Raw genomic sequence first — 21,594 nt, 5'->3', positions numbered from 1 at the left:
TGGAGGTGAGGGAGGGAGGAGGTGAAAAAAGAAAAGTTACATTCTCCCAGCTAAAAGCAACAACATTGAGCTCCACTCTAAAAGAAGAGACTTCTTTAGCTCGGCGGGGCATCTATAAGACCATAACATTAGATCGTCCGCGTAGACGCAGAGTAGCGTGTACGCATCCTGTACTTCAGCTCTGAACACTTTAGCATTTCGTCGCTTCCAGATATTCCACAGGATAGCAATGATCACCGTAGACCGGATTTTGTCGTTCCTCAATGAGCCCCAGCAGGTTGTAATGGAGTTTGGCGTAGTATGGCACAGGATAGCATTTCGTCATTGCATGTTTTCACCGCTAAGATGTTTAAACCAGAACATTTGCTCATCTGAAAAAAGAATACAAACTACAATTTGTAAACATTCGTTCCTACAAGCATTATCACAAACACCTATCAAACAAAAATCCTTGCACATGTAAACTTTTTTTGTAGGGTACGTAAACTTGAACATGCACTGGAAAAATCATGCAGCAAGCATTCATCAAGAAATAGTCATCATTATATTCTCACAATATGCAATGTACCGCACGTGCTCATCGAATACAGAAAATCAGGAAAGAAATTGAACAAACAGAGGGTGCAAGAGGAAGGAGGGAGGACGAAGGAGTGGTGGCTACCTGCATATGGACCGGTGGCCGCCGTAGCTCCGGGCTGGAGCGGCTGCTCGACGGAGGGTGGAGCTGATGGGTTCCTATACCGGCGGCGGGGCGGCGGCGGCTTCGGCCGGCGGCGGCTTAGGCCTTGTATAATGGGAGGTGCTTAGAAAAATAAATCAGGCTTTCCTTAAGCACTGGTGCTTATTTATACATGGTAGACGTTTAACTAAGCGTCTGTCCTATAAAAATAGGCACCGGTGATTCAGAAAAACTCGGTTTATTTTTCTAAGCACCTCCCATTGTACAAGGCCTTAGGAACTGTCGTGCTCGGGAAGGAGACCTCTCTGGTCGTTCGCTCGGTTGAGGGAATAGTGCTGCAATTAATAATTAAGAAACAAATAAGACCGCTCTCAGCCGTCAGATCTCACGCACGTACACGTACACATACGTTCCGGATCGATCGCCCGAACCGCCTTCAGTCAGTTATATTAGTTTTTTTATGATGGAATTCAGTCAGTTATCTTTCTTTTAGAGAGAAAAAATTCAGCCACTTATCTTCACGGCGTAATTTTACACTTGCCATTGCCAGCCAGTCCAGCGTAATTTTACACTTGCCACCCAGTCCAACATAATAGGGTTGCTGGCTTGCTGCTCTGTTTTTTCTTTTCATCGAGCATTAGGCCAAACTTTATTGATTAACCGAAAGGTGTAAAAGGATGCAGAAAGGGCCGTGCGGAGCAACCATGGCGATTGTGGCCTAAAGAAGAAGAAAACTTTGCTAAAAAAAACAGGCTTACAATCACACGAGTTAGACAGCAGCTCGGCACCCGACATTACTATGGGCCATGGCCGCCTTGAAAATCTTGCCTCTGCACAGGTTACTAGTTTCTGCATACAAACTTTGGGAACAGGATGCCGAAGAAAACGAGGTAGTACAGCCATTGAGCCTCCCATCTGCGCAGCGAGCTTCCGCTGCCGTCTCCATCACGTTGCGTAGCCAACTCGCTGCCGTCGCCCCGACCTTCTCGTCCCCGGCCTCTCATGAGGTGCTTTTCTTTCTAGTTCCAGGGCACAACACAAGCGACTTATGTTCGTCAGGTCACTTTTCCAATCTCACTCAGTAACCAACAAATATTGGATCCTTAACAGCGGAGCAGACACAGACATGCATAGACCGATAAAATGCAGGAAACCAAAGCTTGTGCTTTCATTCTGCACACAAGAATCACAAGCCAAACTTAAATATCTTTAAGCAACCCCAACCTTCTACTCTACTCTACTCCAACTTGGAGGCGCCCAATCTTCGCTCTAATCTTCTCAATAGCCTGCATTTCATTTCATCATGTACCTAATAAAATCAAAAAAGAACATGTGAACTTATTGCTCCGACTGCATATCATGATATATATCCTACGAAAACACATGACAGTGCTAACTTCACGTGCATATATAGTAGGCACGAATCAAAGCCAGTTCAAATGACAAAATGTTAGACAATCAACTCGTACCTGCATCCTGAACGCCCTCAGTATTAGAACAATAGTATCTCGTGATCTGCAAAATCCAAAGAACCAACACTTAGGCCCCGCTTGGAATGGGGGTAGATTTATACACCTGTATTACTTTTACAAGTGTATATCACCAGCTATCTGTTATTTCCAACCGGAAAAGAAAACGACTGATTGAGGTCTGTATCTTTTACAGGTGTAAAAGCGTGGAAAACAACAATTCAATCAGGCCCTTAGTACCTATGTCCCCATACAATTCTTACGTTCCAAAATATAAATACAGCAGAGACACAAACAATGATGATATTAAACTGAAAAGTGTTATTTGTCGAGCCTTCGGCAGACCATCGAATTCAGATTATGTAATGAAATACTCCCTCCATCCCATAATATAAGAACGTTTTTCAAGCTAACATAGCTTAAAAAATGATCTTATATTGTGGGACGGAGGGAGTAGTACATAGTTTCAAACTCACTGGGAATTTTCTGCAGGCTTGAGACTATACTCATCACCATCAGCAGACTGAAGTGAAAATTCAGTAGGACGCCCACATGGGATACTGATCTGAAAACATAGACCAAGATTAGTTGTCTTCTTCATTTTGTGAGGAATGCTAGATTAGTTGCCTTCTTCATTTTGTGAGGAATGCTAGATTAGTTCCCTTCTTCATTTTGTGAGGAATGCTAGATTAGTTGTCATCTGTGCATGCACAACAAGACAATGCAATGCTCAGTTCAACATTTGAGAACCCAAAAGTAAATAATGCATGAAGCAAAACTAACAATTACTATCCCCGGTCAGGAAAGAAGTGCTATTTTTACTTGAATTCCTGCAAACTTGACAAGTCATTTTATTAAATTCACAAAACCTACTAAATTATACCATTATGAAAGTACTTTATGTGAAAATATGTTACTAATATAAATTCCACGGCGCCAATCTATGCTCCCTGTCCCTCCATTCCAAATTAACTTGACTTCTACTCCCTCCGTCCCAAAATAAGTGTCTTAACCTTAGTACAACTTTATACTAAAGTTAGTACAAAGTTCAGACACTTATTTTGGGACAGAGGGAGTAGCTTTCAAGGCTAGAGAAAATATATCAACATCTAGAACACCAAATTAGTTTCATTAGATTCATCATAAAATATATTTTTCATACTATACATATGATGTTGTAGATATTAACAAATTTTTATATAGGCTTGGTAAAAAGATTGAGCCAAAACAAAGCAAGACCTTCAACTAATTTGGAACGGAAGGAGTACTTGGCTATTTACAGAGACAACACTATTTTACAAGATTCTATCACGAAGTCACGCTTTACTGTGACTGGACAGAGTATAATCAGAAACAAGAGACAGCCAACTATAGGAAACATACAGCCATGTATTGCTGGAATGTCTCTGTAGCAACAACACCACGCTGTCCGTTGCACTTAATGCTGTAACCTTTCCTCGTTACTGCCAATACAGCAGGTTCCCACGTTTCTAAGACCGGAACCTGCAAAGTTAATGTTTCAAAGATTATGTGACATAAAAAAGAGTGTAGAAAATTCTTTGAGCCTTGGACCGACCGCCGGCAGAAGGACTTCATAAGACACATGGCCAACTGAAAGGGTTTGCTTGATAAGCTCCTTTGTTTCAGGATCTGCACAGATAATGATTCTGTACTCAGTGCATGCATGGTTCTTTAAATATTCTCTTGTTGCACTCAAACAAAACCATTGCAGAATTAACATTATTCGAGAAATTCTTTAGGGGGGGCATGGAGCTGAGATACATCATTAGTTGAAACAAAACATGTGCAATTTGAACAGGAAAGTTCACGACATCTATGCAAGATGCAAATATCATCTCAGCAAGCTCACCGCAAGGAATTTTTCTTTCCTCATTAGCATAAACCTTAACGATGCCCCCCTGCAAAACGAAAGAAAATCTTCAATTAGAGTTAAATATAATGAGCATCCTACTGAAAGTTATAATGGCCAACCCTTTTGTACTATCCAAACAAACAATGTATGGGTGCCGTACTAATTTCTTGATGGATACGGAGATAGTCCTAACCAAAGAAGACCAAGCTAAAACAAAAATTCCAATCGAGAATGGTCAGACGAGAGGATTTACCTTTCTTTCTCGGTCATCTAGTGGCTGGACCTCAACGGCTAGTATAGTGTCCACATCATCCGCGGTAACTAGATATATGGGCTGCCGTGCACCTGCATCAGGGAAGGACAATGTTAATTTGAATTTTCTTACAGTACACCAATATAAAAATAAAAGCCTCCTAGCATCTAGTGGAAATATATATACCTTCTATGAACTTCTGCGATCCATCTTCCAAATGGCGTACCCACTGAATGCATAATTTATTTTCATTTTGCAAACGTGAGAGTTGTACAGGACTCAGAAACACAGGAATTTAGTAGAATGTCAGAATATGTTGAAACACATTTATAAAGCGCACCTCAAATTTGCAGCTTGTGGTCCCGTTGATGGAATACCCACTCACTTGAAGTTCTCTTCCAGGAAAAGCTTCACCGGTGATTCTTAGCCCTTCCACGCCTGGCAGCGGGTCGTCCTCTTCATCTGAGTATTCATTCTCAACCCGCTCTATGTTTTCTGATATGCTCCTAAGAGGGCCCATGAGTGATGGGTTTTCATCATGTACAGCATGATAATCACGTTGATCACTTCCTTGCGCTACAACATCCCTGATAATATTGTTGCTGCAAAAAGAGAAAACAGACCTGGTAAGACAACCAACTTTGTCTATCTCTACAATCTTGATTGTTTGACTACCAAAATCTTTCTGCTAAAAGGTCCCATACATAAATTTAACTGTACCAAAATCTTGACAGAATAGCACGCTTTACCTTGGTGCATCGTGAGCCATGGCCAAACTGGTGTTTCAAAGACATAAAGTTCTCCATTATTTGTAAAAATAGGTGGGCTTAAGCAATAATTCAAAGGCTTTGCTTCACTTTTTCACTCGTAAATGTTTGGAACAAACATGGGTCATCTCCTCTCTTCCCCGACCTCTCTCCCCCGAGGCGGCGGCGCCGCGCCGCCCCCGGGGAGTCCCCGTCCACACCGCCATCAACCCTCCCCCTCCATCGCCTCCCACTACCGCCGCCGTCGCTAAGGACACCGCGGGGCGAAGCCCCTGTGGTGAGGCGGCGGCGGCGGCGCAGTCCTCGGCCGGCGATAACGCGTGGGGGCAGTGGCGTCCATCTCCCTCCTCCTCCAATGGCAGTGCGCAGCGGGTTGGCGGTGGCCAGGATATCTCCGGCGGCCATTTGGCGGATGAGATTTTGGCTCCGATGAGATCTGATCTGAGCCCGAGGGGTTTAGATCAAGATCCACTGCGGCTGCGCCTCGTCTCGACAACGGCAAGAGGAGATCCCCCTGGGTAATCTTCGCGGCACGAGGACGTCCGGGTCTCTTGGCCCGGGCATTGGTGACTGCCTTCTCCACCGAAGGCGGTTGGCCAGGCTGGTAGTGACGGATCTTGGATCCCATTATTAGCATCGGCGGCAAGTTGGGGAGACATAGTCGCCGGTGAGAACCGAGACGACTCCGGTCATGGCGGGCGATGGCGGCGTCTATGTCGTTACCTTGATGAAGGCATCGTCAAGCAACTATCGGCAACCTGCTCGTGCCGCCCCGGGAGAAATCCTAAGATCACCGGATCGGACGATGGTGGCGCTGCGGTGTCATGTTCCCTATTGGGGGGCATCGTTTGTGGAGCGGCGCCGGATGGAAGAGGCGTGAGGTGGTGTGGCATGCCTTCTCTCGCGTCGATGACGGCGGGTCGACTCGGCGGCATGGAGAAGCGGGGTCACGGCGATGGGCGTGTGATGATGGACGAGCGCAGGATGGTTGCGTTGTCTGGCGTCGTGGTGGCGTCGACGGCAGCTAGACCGGGTAAGGTAGATGCAGCAGTACATCACTGAAGATGGATTGGTGGCAGGTGGTTGCGGCGGCCTCATACCCGGCAGCCACCTCCATTTTATTTTTTAAGTAATTTTAGAATGCATGCGGTCGGTCATTCTTTTTTCATGTATAACTTTGACCCTTAATCTGCACACACAAATTTGGAGTGGGCAAATGCAATAACTAGATTAGCCACAAAGCTACTCTCATGCCATTGCATCATTAGGATTTTTTACAGACATGTAGTAAGACATAGTAATGATCAATATGCATGTGTGCATCATTATGATGCAGAGGCGGGGGACTGATCCTCCTTTTCCAAAAAAAAAGACAAGAACAAGCAAAAAGGATTGAAGTTGTAGAAAATAAAGTTGGATATTTACTAGGTGGTTAAAGGAAACATAAAACTGGTGTTGCAACAGAAATTTGGAATATGAAATACGTTCATGTTTATGAACAAAATACACTAATATGTTAGGAAAGGGTACTTTGCAATGTAAGACTATCATAATATTTGCAAAAATGACAGTTGATCTGTTTGATGAAGTGAAAATATCATTACTTACTTGATTAGTAAACTCTTGGTGTGTCATTTCAGCCCTTCTGGTGGGGCCTCTAGGTCCCGTAATTATCTTTGTCACTACAACACCCAGACTGAATATGTCCAGCTTTTTTGAGACTACGTGTTCAAATAAATATTCTGGAGGAACACGATTCAGAATAAAGACAAGCAGCCTGCAGCTCTCCAGGGCTAAACCTCATCAATGATAGACTCAAACAACATGTCAGGAAAGAAAACACAGATGAAGTTGATCGAGGTCACGAGGAGACACTAGAGGATGGCTCTCGCGTGCACAGGCTCTGGCGACGCCCTGGTCGCCTCGGCGGCGACGCCGCTGCCGCCCTCGCCCCTGGTCTCGCCCGCGGCCAGCCCGCCGGCGCCCCCCTCGCCCGATTCCCCGCCGTCTCCTCCGACTGTTTCTCCGCACGAGTTCTGGGCGGACCTCGCCGAAGCTGCCGATGTGGCTGCGGGCCGCCCCATCGCCTGCCGCGACTGCATCCCGCCCCGCGCTCCGGTCCGGCCGCCTTCATCCGTCCCTGCCGGCAGCCCGACTCCCAGGGGTGGGAGTTCGGCCTCCCGCGGGACCGATCGGTGCCACCGGCGGCCGTCGGGCGCGCTGCCATCTCCTGGGTCGAAAGGGGACGCCTTGGGGTCTCGGGCCCCTCCCCGGCGGCGCCATGCCGACGGCTGGGGCGTCGCCAGCCGCGCCGACCGCGGTGCTGCGCTCGACTCTTGGCGGTCCCCGCGTTGGCGGCATCCGCCTCTGCTCCGGCCGGCCAGTCGCCGGCGGCGGCGCTCGCGCTTTCGGGCATCCTTGTTCGGAGAGCCCCCTTTCGCCCGTTCATTTCCTCCTTCGGGGCTGCTCCCTCCCTGTCTCCGGCCGGCCGGCGTGCCGTGCCCTGGCCGCGCCGCCCCCGTCCTGCCCCGACGGCGACCTCCGCGGCGGCGCCTGGGGAAACCCTCGTGCCCCGGTTGGTTGCCCCAGGCCGGTCGTTTCGGGCTGCGCTGCTGCTGGGCCTCCCTAGGGCCCAACCAGTCGAGCCTTCCCCCGGGCTGTCGGCTGCTGGACCCCCAGGTGGGATGCGGGCCGCCGACCGCTGCGTGGGCCGGCCGTCCAGCCCGGCCGCGCGTGGTGTGGCCCAGCAGCGCCCCCCGGCGCGGTCTGACCCGTCCCGGCGCTCGATTTGGCCCCCTGTAGGGTTTCCCCGTGCCCCCCGTGCCTCGCCCCTCGCTCCCCATCCCGCCGCCACGCAGGCCGCCTCCCTTGTCCCCTCCGGCCGCCGCGCCCCCTCGCCCCCTCTCCTCCGCCGGCCATGCCCCGGGACTGGGGCGATGCCGAGCCCCGCCCCAAGCGGCGTGTGGATGACCGCCGGGATCCTCCGCGCTCCTCCCCCGACGGCCTCCGGCGGGAGGCTGACCTCCGGAGCCAGCTCACCTCCCGCCCGGCTCGCCGTTCCCCTGCTCGTGACTCCCGCGACCCCCGCCGCTCCCCTCCCCGCCAATCACGCCGCTCCCCGGCGCGGGATGACCGCCGTTCACACTCGCCAGCCCGCCGAGATCCGCCTCGCGAGGACTCCCGGGACCGGGCCAACTCGCCTGCCCGGCGCTCCCCTGCCCGAGGCCGGTCACCGACCCGGCGCTCGCCGGCCCGTGACGGCCGTGGCTCCCGCCGACCTTCCCCTCCGCGTCAGGCTCCTCCCGCCTCCGGGTCCACCGCCCCTGAGAACCGGCATTACCAGCCCCCGCGCGCCCAAGCCGCTTTTCCGCCATCTAACGGTGGCAACGGGAACCGTGGGCACCCGGGCGCTAAGAAGAAGAAGAAGGGGCCGCCTTGCCCTCCACCTGCCGCCTCCTCCGCCGCCGTGGTGACCCCGGCCTCGGGTGCCGTCGCCGCCCCCGAGGGTCCGTCGTGCTTCAACTGCGTCCTGCCCGGCCACTTCCAGGTGGCTTGCCCCAACCCACCGACCTGCTACCTCTGCAAGGAAGCCGGGCACCCTGCGGTTCTCTGTCCGGAGCGCCCGGTCACGGAGGAGATCATGATGTACGGCCACGGCATCGAGGACATGGGCTTCTTCCACATTGAGGTGCCGGAGCTTCCGCCTCCCTCACCCTCGCTCCTGGCCCTTGTGACAGTCGTGGGGAAGGGCGTCGCCACTCCGGAGCTGATCGAGGCCGAGCTCAACCACCTCTGCCGATGCAAGTGGGATTGGCAGGTGACCTCCACCGCGCCCAACGCCTTCTCGGTGATCTTCCCCGACGCCCTGAGCATGGGCCTCTGCACCCGTAGCGACAGCATCACCTTGGCCCTCAACGGGATTGTGGTGAACATCTCCGAGCCGAGGTGGGATCCCAAGGCCGTGGCGGTCCTCGACACTGCTTGGATCCTCATCGCCGGCCTCCCAGACGTGGCCCGGTCTGAGCGGGTCATTCGCAGTATGTCCAAGATCCTGGGCAAGGTGGTGGTGGTCGACGAGCTCTCTCTGCGCAAGGAGGAGGAGGTCCGGGTCAAGGTGAAATGCCTGGACGCCTCCAAGCTCCACACCACGCTTCGGGTCTTCTTCAACGACGACGGATACGACCTCACCATTTGCCCCGAGCCGCCGAACCACATCTGTCGCCCCCGCCTCTTCGCCGACAGCCTCCAGGGGATGGGCCCGCGGATGCCGATGGCTCCCACCACCGGCGCCCCCGCCACTCCCGCTTCGACGACCACGAGGAGGACGATGACATCTCTGAGCGCTCCCGCTCCCCGTCTCGTGAGCCCGCCAACCCCCCCTCGGGTCGCGGCGGCTCCGGGCAGGGCCGCACCCCAGTGTCTGCCGCTGACCTCGCGGTGGCTCTTCAGCTGGCCGCACCCCCAGTGGCGCCCTCTCCCCCTGTCTTGGAGTCGGCCAGTGACATCTCGAGTGTTGGTATGCTCGCCGTGCCCCCCTCGTCGCCCCGTTCTCCGTCCGCCGACTCCGCTCGCCGCTCCTCTCCATCGGATCCGGAACCACCGTCCCCCCGGCCCCGACCCCTCCGGTCCTCACGGGTGGTGACGGTGGGACCCCTCCCCTCGGAGAGCCCTCTCCGGTGCTCCCGCCTGTGGGGGATGCGTCTGGTGACACCCTGGTGCTTGTCGCCCCGCTTCCCCCGCTGGTGGCCCCCGATGCCCACCCCACTTCCCCTACCTCCCCGGCTTCGGCGGTGGCCGTGGTCATCACCACTCCGGTCTCCGCGATCCCTCCCCAGACGGTGGCGTACACCAGGCGGCCCCGCTCCTCCTCGACGCCGGTGATGGCGTCTCACCGCAGCGCCCGCCTCGATGCGTCCCGCCCGGCCGATGCCTCGGTTCCGTCCATCGCCGAGCGTGCTGAGATCCGGGCGGCTTCCTGGAACCTCGAGTCAGGTGTGGATTCCGTCCTCCCCAGTTCTTCCTGTTGTTCCTTTTCCGCGCTTGAGGCCGTTCCTCTTGGACACCTTGCCAAGGTGGTCACTGACTCGGCCATCGTTTTCAGGGGGGAAGTGGGTCCCCCCTTAGAGCAGATCGCGGCCATTAGGGCTCGCAAGATCCTGGATGGTAAGCTGGCTGAGACTCGGGCTCGCCTGCGTAGGACCCTTGAGGACCAGACTGCCCGTACCGCTGTCCAGGCCCCTCCGGTGGTCGACGGGGCTATTCGTGGGCGCACTCGGTCCCGCATTGCTGCTCTCCGCGCCCAAAGCGCATCTCGTGTTCTAGGGTCAAGCAGCCCCCCGATGGGGGCTTAGATGCGGGCCCTTTTTTGGAATATCCGCGGCTTCGGTCATGATGGCCGACGCCGCCAACTAGTCGAATACGTGCGTGACGAACACATTGACATCATTGCGATCCATGAAACCTTGCGTACTGAGTTCTCCCTCCATGAGCTTGACTGCATCAGCTCTCACCTCTTCGCCTGGCATTGGCTCCCTTCTAGTGGGACCACGGGCCACTCCGGTGGCATCCTTTTAGGGGTTAAGGATGCCACCTTCGAGGTGGGCGGCATGGACCGGGGCAAATTCTTCGTTTGCATGGAGATTCTTGAGCGAGCTCTGAACTTCAAATGGGAGGTCGTGATTGTCTATGGTCCGGCGGATCACCGCCGTTCCCCGACCTTCCTTGCGGAGCTCCACCAAAAGATCTCCGCCTCCCTCCTCCCAGTAGTTGTGGGCGGAGATTTTAACCTCATCCGTTCTCCGGACGAGAAGAATAATGATAGGATTAACCTCCCCCGGATGCAGTTGTTCAATGACTGGATCGCGGAGCTCGGCCTCCGGGAGATCGAGCGGATGGGGGCGCGATTCACCTGGACTGACCGCCAGGCCGACCCGATGCGATCCGTCTTGGATCGTGTCCTAGTTTCCCCGGAGTGGGAATTGAGGTGCCCCCTGACCTCGCTCCGGGCGATTACCCGGATTGGGTCTAACCACGTCCCTCTCCTCCTATTCTTTGCGGACGAGCGCCCCCCCTCCCGCCGCGGTTTAGGTTTGAGTCCTTTTGGCTCAACCAGGCCAGCTTTCGGGATGCGGTCTCTGCTCGTTGGACTCTTGCTCGCGCCTCTCCCCGTCGCTCCATGTCCGCCGTTGACTCGTGGCACTTCTGCGCCAAGCTTGCCCGCTAATTCATGAAGGGCTGGGGCGCTAACCTTGGCCGTGACCTCCGCGAGCGTAAAAGATCTCTCCTGTTGGCTATTCAGGCTCTAGACGCCTGGGCCGACTCCTCCGGGCTCTCCCCGGATGAGTGGATGCTGAGATATGATCTTGAGGATCAACTCTCCTCCATCTACACAGATGAGGAGGCATATTGGAGGTTGCGTGGTACCCAAAGATGGGTGCTCCGCGGCGATGCGAACACTGCATATTTCCAGGCGGTTGCGAATGGCCGACGCTGGAGAAATTCCATCCACTGCTTGTGGGAGGGTGACGCCCCCCTTGTCCGCCCCGCGGCCATTCGGGCTCATGTAGACGGCTTCTACAAAGCCCTCTTTACCCCCACCCCTCGGGGTGGGGCTAGTCTCTCCCCCGACACTTGGACGGGGGTGGAGTTGGTTTCCGACGAGGCCAACACAGCCCTTGTTGCCCCCTTCGCCGAAGAAGAGGTACTCGCGGCCATTAAAGGAATGAACCCCTCCTCGGCCCCGGGTCCGGATGGCTTGCCCGTTACGTTCTTTAAAACGTTCTGGCAGACAGTCAAACCTGAGGTCATGGCCCTCTTCGAGGAGTTCTATTCGGGCTCTATGGACCTTGGTCGCCTCAATTATGGGATCATTACCCTCATCCCAAAGGTTCCGGGCGCCTCTGATATTCGCCAGTTCCGTCCCATCACCGTGATTAACGTGATATTCCGGATCCTGGCCAAAGGGTACGCCAATAGGGTGACCCTGCTTGCTAACTCGATCACTCACCCGAACCAATCGGCCTTCATCCAAGGCCGGTTTATTTTAGATGGCGTGTTGGTCTTCCATGAAGTCCTTCATGAAGTTCGGGTGAAACAACATCGCGATGTCTTCCTGAAGCTGGACTTTCATAAAGCTTATGATACTGTGCACTGGCCTTTCCTTCGGGAAGTGCTGCTGCGTAAGGGCTTTGACGACCGCTGGGTGACTCGCGTGATGCCATTAGTCTCCTGTGGGCGGACCGCGGTGAACATCAACGGCGAGATTGGGCCATACTTCCCCACTCTCTGTGGGGTGCGTCAGGGGGACCCGTTCTCGCCGTTCCTGTTCAACATGGTGGTCGATGCTCTGGACGCCATCCTGGACAAAGCCAAGGGTGCCAGTCATATTCACGGCATTGTCCCCCACCTAGTCGGAGGGGGAGGGGTCTCCCTTCTTCAATACGCGGATGACACCATAATAATGGTTGAAGGTTCTACTCAGGACGTGGCTAACCTGAAGTTCCTCCTTCTGTGCTTCCAGCAGATGTCGGGCCTAACAATCAACTTCGTAAAGAGCGAAGTGATGGTTCTTGGTTACCCTCCGGTGGAAGCTCAGGCTATCACTGACCGACTTAACTGTCGGCTGGGTTCTTTCCCCACGACCTACCTGGGGATCCCCATTAGTGATTCGCGCCTCACCGTGGCGGACCTCCGCCCCACGGTGACCCGTATGCAACATCGCGTCGAGCCTTGGAAAGGGCACTGGCTATCGAAGGCTGCGCGTGTGATTCTCATCAACTCCTCTCTCGCCAGCCTTCTTTGGTACCTCATGAGCTTTTATAGCCTCCATGAAACGCTGCACACGGAAATTGCCAAGTACCAATCCAGGTTCTACTGGGCTGGCGAGGATGACAGACAGAAGTACCATATGGTCAGTTGGCCGGACATATGTAAACCCAAGGACCAGGGGGGTCTGGGGATTTTGTCCTCCCGACGCATGAACATCGCCCTCCTGACCCGGTGGCTATGGCGTATTGCTAATGGTGACGGAGGGCTTTGGCTCACCATCATCCGGAACAAGTACCTCCGTGGACAGCCTCTGGCTTTCTGTCAGCGTTCGGGCGGATCCCAGTTTTGGCAGGCCATCATTCAGCTGCTCCCTGTGCTTCGCATTGGCACATCCATCTCGGTTGGGTCTGGGTCCGCGACCCTGTTCTGGTTTGATCGGTGGATCGGCGACACCCCTCTGGCCGCCCGCTTTCCCGAGCTCTTCGCCATTGCTGTTGACCCGTGGGTCTCTGTTGAGACGGCCCTTATTGACTTAGGGCGCCTCGCGTTTCGCCACCCTTTTGGCTCGCCCGAAGTGGCCGCCTAGGATGCCCTCCTCGAGGACATCGCCCTTCTCCCGATGAACGTCACCGACACCCCGGACGCCATCTCTTGGCGCCTAGAATCTTCCAGACGCTTCTCTACTAAGTCCCTATACGCGGCCATCGCGCCTTCGCCCGCCCCCGAGCCCTTCAGTTTGATCTGGGATATCCGCCTGCCACTGAAGATTAGGATCTTCCTTTGGCAATGGATCCGTGGGCGCCTCCCCTCCGGAGTCGAAGTCCTCAAGCGTAACGGACCTGGAGATGGGCTTTGCCCCCTGTGCGGCACGGTGGAGGACGCTAACCACATCTTCTTCGCATGCTCCACGGCCCAGTTTCTTTGGTCCAGTTTCCGCGAGACGGTTGGTGGACAGTGGTGCAATTCCAATTTCCCCAACCTTCTCGTAGAGATCCATGCCTCCCCCCCCCCTCGCTACCGACATATCCGTTGGCTCTGCGTAGGGGTCCTCGCCTGGACGCTGTGGACTGTCCGCAATAAGCTTGTCATCCAAAAGGTTACTCTCAGACGTGCTACTGACGCCATTTTTAAAATGTGTGGGTACCTGCAGCTTTGGCGGCCGCTTAGCCGCCCTCAGGATCGGGACGTCATCAACACCCTCCTTGCCGACCTTCGATCGCTCGCCTTCCGCCTGGCGCCACCGCTTCCGCCCCCCCCCCCCCCCCCCCCCCCCCCCCCCCCCCCCCCCCCCCCCCCCCCGGAGCCCGACTAGTTGCAGTCGTTTATTTCTGTTCTAGGGCTTGTTGAGCTGTGCCCTCAGCATTAACCCTTATGGATCATGTGTTCTATATGCACTTGGTGTGTGTGTGTGTGTGTGTGTGTGTTTGAACCTCTGTGGATTGTTGGCTTGGGCATGTGCTTTATAATATAAAGCGGGGCGAAAGCCTTTTTCGGTAATAAATATTCTCGCGGCAAGTATCCACTGAGCATGGCAGCATAAATATTAAACGTACAATGTATATAATTAGAATATTCTGCTTCACTACGAAACAACTTATTTGCAGGAGAAATTTGATCACTCACATTGTTCCCGCAAGACTTTGAGTGATCATTGATTGTTCTCCATCGTAGAGCTTAGACAAGCCAAAATCTGCTAGTTTTGGCATCATATTCTTATCTAGCAGTATATTGTCAGGTTTTAAGTCCATATGGTAAATTGGTTCTTTGAATCCTTCATGAAGGTATTTTAAGCCCTCACATGTCCCTTTGATAATTTCATAACGTGTGTGCCAGTCAAGTCCATCACATTCCTCTACAAATTAAAACAAAAGATTCAATGAAATAGAAATATAGAGAAAGCTTATTTTCTTCAGATGCTAAATACTCCGTATGGTATGCTCGAAGTGGAGAAGTCTTGTACCAGAAATATGCTTTTGAAGGCTCCCATTTCGCATATACTCAAAACAGAGCACTCTGTTTGTTTCTTCAGCGTAAATGGTTTCTTCATTATGCAGCATAGGTTTATGATGTGTTTCGTAGCAATAGCCAACTAACTGTACAATGTTGTGATGATCAAGCCTCATAAGGTTTTCAAACTCACGTTTGAATTGCTCGTCGTCAGTTCCTTGCAGGTTATTATGGAGCAGCTTTACAGCTATCTCTTCCCCACTGGCATGCACCCCCTACTCAAGTCATAAGTCCAGGGTACAGCCTCAATTTCATCTCATAAATCCATATCATTTGAAAAGCAGAAGGAAATAAGTATCTTGTTATCTTAAGTTTTCTGTTGTGTTTTACTTCCTCCGTCCCATAACATAAGAGCGTTTTTGACACTACACTAGTGTCAAAAACGCTCTTATATTGTGAGACAGAGTGAGTAGTTAAAAAGTGTGTCACAAGGTTGCCAGTTGTAATTAAGCAAGTGAGATTGCTTAATGCACTTCATTATTGTATTCAGAGTCGAAAACCAAGCATGTCATGTTATCTTGTAAACTGTTCCATATGCGCCTTGACCAATTTTTCGCTTCTCGGAGAAATTATCTGTGATTTGTTGTAGTACTCGCATAGTTAGACATGCTGCATTTTGTAACTTTCTAGCCATGTTACTGTCTCTGCTGGTACAAATGAAAACCCTTAAGAATGAGTAAATTAGAGAACAGAGTGCACCCATTGAAAAGAGATGATGTCCTAGAAGAGTGCAGTCAAACTTCTATAACTTTGACTATGTCCGTGTAAAAGACTATTGAATTAAAAATATTACTAACAATCATGACTTGGGAATAATATAACTCCCTCTGTAAAGAAATACAAGAGCGTTTAGATCACTAATAGTGAACTTAACGCTCTTATATGTCTTTACAGGGAGAGTATTAGATTTCCCATGTTAAATATTTATCGCATATTATATGGAAAATATTATTCGCATATTAGTAATAGAAACAAATACTAATAATCAGAAGCAACAACCGGATTACTATGATTAATAACAGATTTGCAAGCAGGAATCTGTATGGGAGCAAGTCAGAGAGACATAGCATAGCATACATACACACGTAATTAGGAGATGCGTAGTTCATCATGAAATTTTAAAGTCTCTATGTCCATGTGTATTTTTTTCAGGGTTTTTTAAAACCACAAAAGATGATTTTCGTGCGTGAACAGAAAAACGGGTGTCATGGAGCCTGAGTTCCACCAAAACTTTCCCATAAATAGGAGGATCATATGTATACTAATTCCACGGAAAAAAAGAGAAGAAGTTCAGGTGTATTACGGTATCTGGATCATGAATGAAGTTAGCTAGTCAGGGGATTGCGCAATATCGACCGCAGCCGCAGAGCAAAACATAGAAACACTACGTACTGACCTGGAGATGGGGTTGGAGCTGGAGCTGGAGCCGGCGGAGGGGTGCAGCCCTGCCTGCGGATCTCGATCGGAGGGAGATGCCACTTCCATGGCCGTTGACGGGAGGACGCCCGGGAGGGGAGAAATTAAGACGATGGATGCAGTGGGCGGCTAATCAGTGGAGATGGAACAACGACACCTAACCTTATCGAGGCTTGGAAAAGTGGAGACCTACATGCTCTCCCTTTCAACGTTCAGACTAAGGGGTCTCAAGATCAGTTGGCACACAATGTGGTCGCGCACATTATTGTGCAGTTTGGTAAAAGTGGGCTAATTACTTACTTAGGTGACAAAAAAATGTCTCGTATGGTTCAGTTTTGATAGCACTACTGCATGGTGTCATGACCTTTTTTGTGGAGGCGATTTTTAACGATCCGTCTATACAATTGCAACACCCCTACGCGCGGTTTATTGAGAGCTAGACTAACTCCAATAAGTTGTTAATGATGCTAAAAGCATGATTAACATGAACACGAGGTTCTAATCCCTGTTGACAGTCAAAGACAAGCAAAGGGAAGCTCAAAAAGGAAAGACAAGCAAAAAAATATTACTATATATTAATAGTTCGATTGAGATGAAAAAAAAGAGAGAGGTGAGCTATAAATTACTTTGACAAAAACATCAGACAATTGATTAGGTGGACTCTCATAGTTAAGTACTCCCTCCGTCCCAAAATAAGTGACTCAACTTTGTAATAACTTTAATTACAAAGTTGAGTCACTTATTTTGGGACGGAGGGAGTAACTTTTAACGGCTTGGTTTAAACAATTTTTTAAACCCGCTTAACCTAAGAATACATGTTTTGATATGGAAAAATAAATACCATATTCACAAACAAGATGTTACTATGGGCATGAAAACACAAGAACAACAGGTCCATCCTCTTCTTCTTTTTGCAATGCTTCCTGTCTTGGACTCGATGTGCTCTACTTTACAGTTGTGTCTCTTTTGATATGGTTGCAAAATACAATGCATAGTCCTTGCACCACCCTTATTTTCTTCATCAACCCCTAGGGCTATGCTTCCAACTCTCGTTGGTTCACAATGTCGTCATCATCATTTTCTCTCTCATAGCATGCATGCTCTGTTGGATCATGAACGACGAAGGCGACCAATGCGTCATTGGGAGATATTGTGGTAAAATTCGGTCTTTGTTCGATCATCAACACCATAGTGGGACCATAGCTCCAAGGGACTAGCTCACAATGAAAGAATCATTCACGCATTCACATCCATTGCTCTTCAATGACACGACAAGATATTTCAAGCTCCGAAAATATAGTATTTGGAGTGTTCATGAACATGTTGACTTCTTCCGTGAGAAACTCCATTTTTTTTTCTATTGTTGAATATGTTCATCACCTTCAAAATATCTTGGCGAGACAATCCCGAATCTCATTGGAAGTCTTTAAGAGGGTGGTGGAATCTTGATGGTTCTAGGGCACGGCTTGACGGAGCATGTGAAGGGTGGTAGCATTGAGTTGATCATCTTCGGCTTCCATTGCAGTGAGATTGTTCGGATCATATGGGTTGAAGCCAAGAATGACAACATCCCAAAATTGAGGGGAAGCACTAGGAACATGAGAATCCATGGAAAGTTTCCGGTTAAAAAAATGAGAAACGTCCAAGGTGGGTGGAGCATACGTGTGGTTGATATGTGGATGCAGGTTGGGCCAAAGTACGTACAATGGGGGTACGAAGCCAAGGGTTTTGGTAGGTATTGTTAGGGAACGTAGCATGCAATTTCAAAAAAAATCCTACGATCACGCAAGATCTATCTAAGAGATGCATAGCAACGAGAGGGGGAAAGTGTGTCCACGTATCCTCGTAGACCGAAAGCGGAAGCATTAGATTAACGCGGTTGATGTAGTCGAACGTCTTCACGATCCAACCGATCTAGTACCAAATGTACGGCACCTCCGAATTCAGCACACGTTCAGCTCGATGACGTCCCTCGAACTCTTGATCCAGCAGAGAGTCAAGGGAGAGTTTCATCGGCACGACGGCATGGTGACGGTGATGGTGATGTGATCTGCGCAGGGCTTCACCTGAGCACTATGACGCTATGATCGGAGGAGTAAACTGTGAAGGGGGCACCGCACACGGCTAAGAGAATAATTGTTGTGCTTTAGGGTGCCCCCTGCCTTCGTATATAAAGGAGGGGAGGAGGAGGCCGGCCACCAGGGGCGCACCAAGGAGAGGAGAGTCCTACTAGGACTCCAGTCCTAGTAGGATCCCCCCCCCTTTTTCCTTCTCAAGGAGGGGGAAAGAGGGAAGGAGAGGGAGAGGGGAAAAGGAAAGGGGGACTGCGCCCCCTTCCCCTTGTCCAATTCGGACAGCCCATGGGGGGTGGGGCGCCACGCCTTGTGGGATCCCCTATCTCTCCCCTATGGCCCATGTTGGCCCATTACTTCCCCCGGGGGTTCCGGTAACCCCTCGATACTCCGATAAATATTTGAAACGTCCTGAAACCATTCCGGTATCCAAATACTATCATCCAGTATATCAATCTTTACCTCTCGACCATTTTGAGACTCCTCGTCATGTCCGTGATCTCATCCAGGACTCCGAACAATCTTCGGTCACCAAAACACATAACTCATAATACAAATCGTCATCGAACGTTAAGCGTGCAAACCCTACGGGTTCGAGAACTATGTAGACATGACTGAGACACGTCTCCAATCAATAACCAACAACGGAACCTAGATGCTCATATTGGTTCCTACATATTCTACGAAGATCTTTATCGGTCAAACCGCAATAACATCATACGTCATTCCCTTTGTCATCAGTATGTTACTTGCCCGAAATTCGATCGTCGGTATCCTCATACCTAGTTTAATCTCGCTACTGGCAAGTCTCTTTACTCGTTTCGTAATGCATCATCCCATAACTAACTCATTAGTCACATTTCTTGCAAGGCTTATATTGATGTGCATTACCGAGAGGGCCCAGAGATACCTCTTCGATACACAGAGTGACAAATCCTAATCTTGATCTATGCTAACCCAAAAACACCTTTGGAGACACCTGTAGAGCATATTTATAATCACCCAATTACATTGTGACATTTGATAGCACACAAGGTGTTCCTCCAGTATTCGGGAGTTGCATAATCTCATAGTCGGAGGAATATGTATAAGTCATGAAGAAAGCAATAGCAATAAAACTTAACGATCATTATGCTAAGCTGACGGATATGTCTTGTCAGTCGCATCATTCTCCTAATGATGTGATCTCGTCCATCAAATGACAACACATGTCTATGATTAGAAAACTTAGCACTACTAGGGAAAACCCTAGTAGTAATGCTTGTTTTAAAGCTAGCAGTAGCGCTTGTACGAGCGCTACCACTAAGGCGCTACAGCTAACTAGTAGTAGTAGCGCTGGAAAGGGAACGCTACTGCTATACCTAGTTAACAGTAGCGCTTTCCTTGGGACAACACTACTGCTAGTAGCAAGTAGCAGTAGCGTTTATTCTGAAAAGCACTCCTGCTAACTTTTCCTGTATTTTTAAAAATACAGCTTATTTTCGTTGTGGTTTTATATACAGTACTTTCATCATATGATTTTATGACCATGATTAGTTATTATATATACAGTACTTTCATCATATTGGGTTTGGATTAGAGTAGTACTTTTGACATGCACCACATGTTGCCTCCACTTAAATCTAATCCATGTTCATTTCACCTACTGATATATATATATATATATATATATAATAACTCATCATGCTCATATAACAATTTAGCATCATGCATCATCGATCATAATAATAAATAACTCATCATTGGTATCATAATAACAAGTCATACTCATCATCATCGATCATACAACTTCTACTTGATACCACATCATCATCATAGTCATCTAACCAATCCTACTTAGTTGTTCTTAGCACATGATCATGAGTATTATTAGCTAGGACCTACTACCTTCTCTTAGATAAAATAGCATAAAAAAAGATAGGCCCTGACTCTCCATTACGAAGAATGGAGATTATCATGTCTCCAATTCTTGCCTTTCACACAATGTTTCTTCCAAGTACCTCCTTACGATTGTCCATACATTTTTCCATTCTTTGATTTTTATGTCTTCACTGGTTTTAGAAATCTGATATGGACAGGTGTGATTCGTAGGATGACCTGGCTGTATGTTCAAAACATCAAGGCGACCATTCTGATACATCAGATGAGGCACACAATCCTTCAGGATTTTCTGTTGAAAAACATAGTAATAACTTCGTAGTTAGCAATGTAGTTAAGTTTTAAAAGAATTTATGCAAAAGATGCACGGATGTCATAATAGTAAAAAATCTTACCGTGGCATCTCCATGGATGTTACCATAGTTCAACACGTGCACTAGTGGCACGTATTGACCATAATGTGGAGGAGTTTGATAATAGATATTGTAATTCTCAAGATCAATACAAAATGCGATCAGATGATTTTTCTCTTGATAAGTTAACTCAGAGCCATCGGTGTAGTAGGTTCTGTCTACCATCTTCCGCACATTGTTTGAAGAATGAAAATAAGATGTCAACTATTTTGAAATAAACAATATAAATTAGTTAATAACTATGTTTGAGAAACTCACATAGCGGTAGAATTGGAAGCATATCAACAAGGACCCAAATGTCCATATTGTCTTGGTCGATGTCAGGATCACCAAGATCCATGGTGATAAGCATACACTCATAAAAACCATACATCTTGCAAAGTGCTTCCCAATTTGTGCAACCAAAATGGGTTACGCTCTCAGAATTATACAAATTTACTTCAAAATCCATACCATGATGGGTCCTTAGGTGAATTTTCTTTGTTTCAAAATTTTCATGGTCTTCAAAATCCATCCTCTCCAAGACATAGCGTCTTGCATGGCATGGGATAAGCTACTCGAATTGTAAAAGATGAAAATTACACGTTGAAATATTTGAAGTCATGCTTAATTTTGAAAAAAAACACTTGTCGTCGTTGCATACCGTTTCAACATCGAAGGTCTCCTGAAGCTTAATGCTGAAGCACCGACCTTCGTCCAGGTGAGGCCTATCACACAGACCCCGGCCGTCGTTGCACCAGACACACTCCCCCGGGAGACTTTCGTCGTCCGATACGACATTTCCTAGGTTCATAATTCAAAGATTAAACTTGTACAATTCAATATATGTACTACAAAAACTAAATTAGATCATTATTATTCATCACGGTTTAACTATCGGTCTACCGAGTCTTTTTCTTGGAAACTCACAGCTCACGTGGTGTATACATTCAACCGTTGGTGATGATCGCTCCTCCTTTCGTCCTCGAGTGCATTACATCAAAATGTCTAGCACACAGAA

The 21,594-nt window shown here is 49.7% G+C and overlaps 2 protein-coding genes across 5 annotated transcripts; one reads left to right on the top strand and one right to left on the bottom strand.

Moving 5' to 3' along the window:
* Window positions 1-1,390: 1,390 nt before the first annotated feature.
* LOC125547071 lies at window positions 1,391-16,417 on the bottom strand. 4 transcript variants are annotated; one of them, XM_048711097.1, is made up of 12 exons: window positions 16,212-16,369; window positions 14,769-15,030; window positions 14,432-14,660; window positions 4,615-4,876; window positions 4,461-4,503; window positions 4,275-4,366; window positions 4,019-4,067; window positions 3,725-3,798; window positions 3,532-3,651; window positions 2,625-2,713; window positions 2,149-2,194; window positions 1,391-1,988 (listed from the first exon to the last, which is right to left on the bottom strand). In XM_048711097.1, exons 2-12 carry the CDS (start codon window positions 14,929-14,931, stop codon window positions 1,917-1,919), a joined length of 1,239 nt encoding a protein of 412 aa, XP_048567054.1. In that variant the 5' UTR covers window positions 14,932-15,030; window positions 16,212-16,369; the 3' UTR covers window positions 1,391-1,916. The 4 variants fall into 4 exon arrangements, with proteins under 4 accessions (XP_048567054.1, XP_048567057.1, XP_048567062.1 ...); XM_048711100.1 differs by lacking the exon at window positions 14,769-15,030 and having other exon boundaries at window positions 16,212-16,368; XM_048711105.1 differs by lacking the exons at window positions 14,432-14,660; window positions 14,769-15,030 and having other exon boundaries at window positions 16,212-16,417.
* Window positions 7,929-9,688, top strand: LOC125547060. The gene has a single exon (XM_048711092.1). It carries the CDS (start codon window positions 7,959-7,961, stop codon window positions 9,681-9,683), a length of 1,725 nt encoding a protein of 574 aa, XP_048567049.1. The 5' UTR covers window positions 7,929-7,958; the 3' UTR covers window positions 9,684-9,688.
* Window positions 16,418-21,594: the final 5,177 nt, after the last annotated feature.

This window comes from Triticum urartu, chromosome 1 (genome assembly GCF_003073215.2).
Source record: "Triticum urartu cultivar G1812 chromosome 1, Tu2.1, whole genome shotgun sequence".
Classification (NCBI taxonomy): Eukaryota; Viridiplantae; Streptophyta; class Magnoliopsida; order Poales; family Poaceae; genus Triticum; species Triticum urartu.
Note: the sequence above shows the minus strand (reverse complement) of the source record. Positions and strands in the feature narration are given on the sequence as shown.

What these genes read in the sequence shown, in the direction of transcription:
- LOC125547060 (XM_048711092.1), top strand. Translation starts at nt 7,959, where the DNA reads ATGCCCCGGGACTGGGGCGATGCCGAGCCCCGCCCCAAGCGGCGTGTG.
- LOC125547071 (XM_048711097.1), bottom strand. Translation starts at nt 14,931, where the DNA reads ATGAGGCTTGATCATCACAACATTGTACAGTTAGTTGGCTATTGCTAC. An exon ending in TAGATGACCGAGAAAGAAAG is followed by an intron (nt 4,068 to 4,274) that starts GTAAATCCTCTC and finishes TTCGTTTTGCAG; the next exon opens with GGGGGCATCGTTAAGGTTTA. An exon ending in TGAGGGCGTTCAGGATGCAG is followed by an intron (nt 1,989 to 2,148) that starts GTACGAGTTGAT and finishes TGATTTTATTAG; the next exon opens with GTACATGATGAAATGAAATG.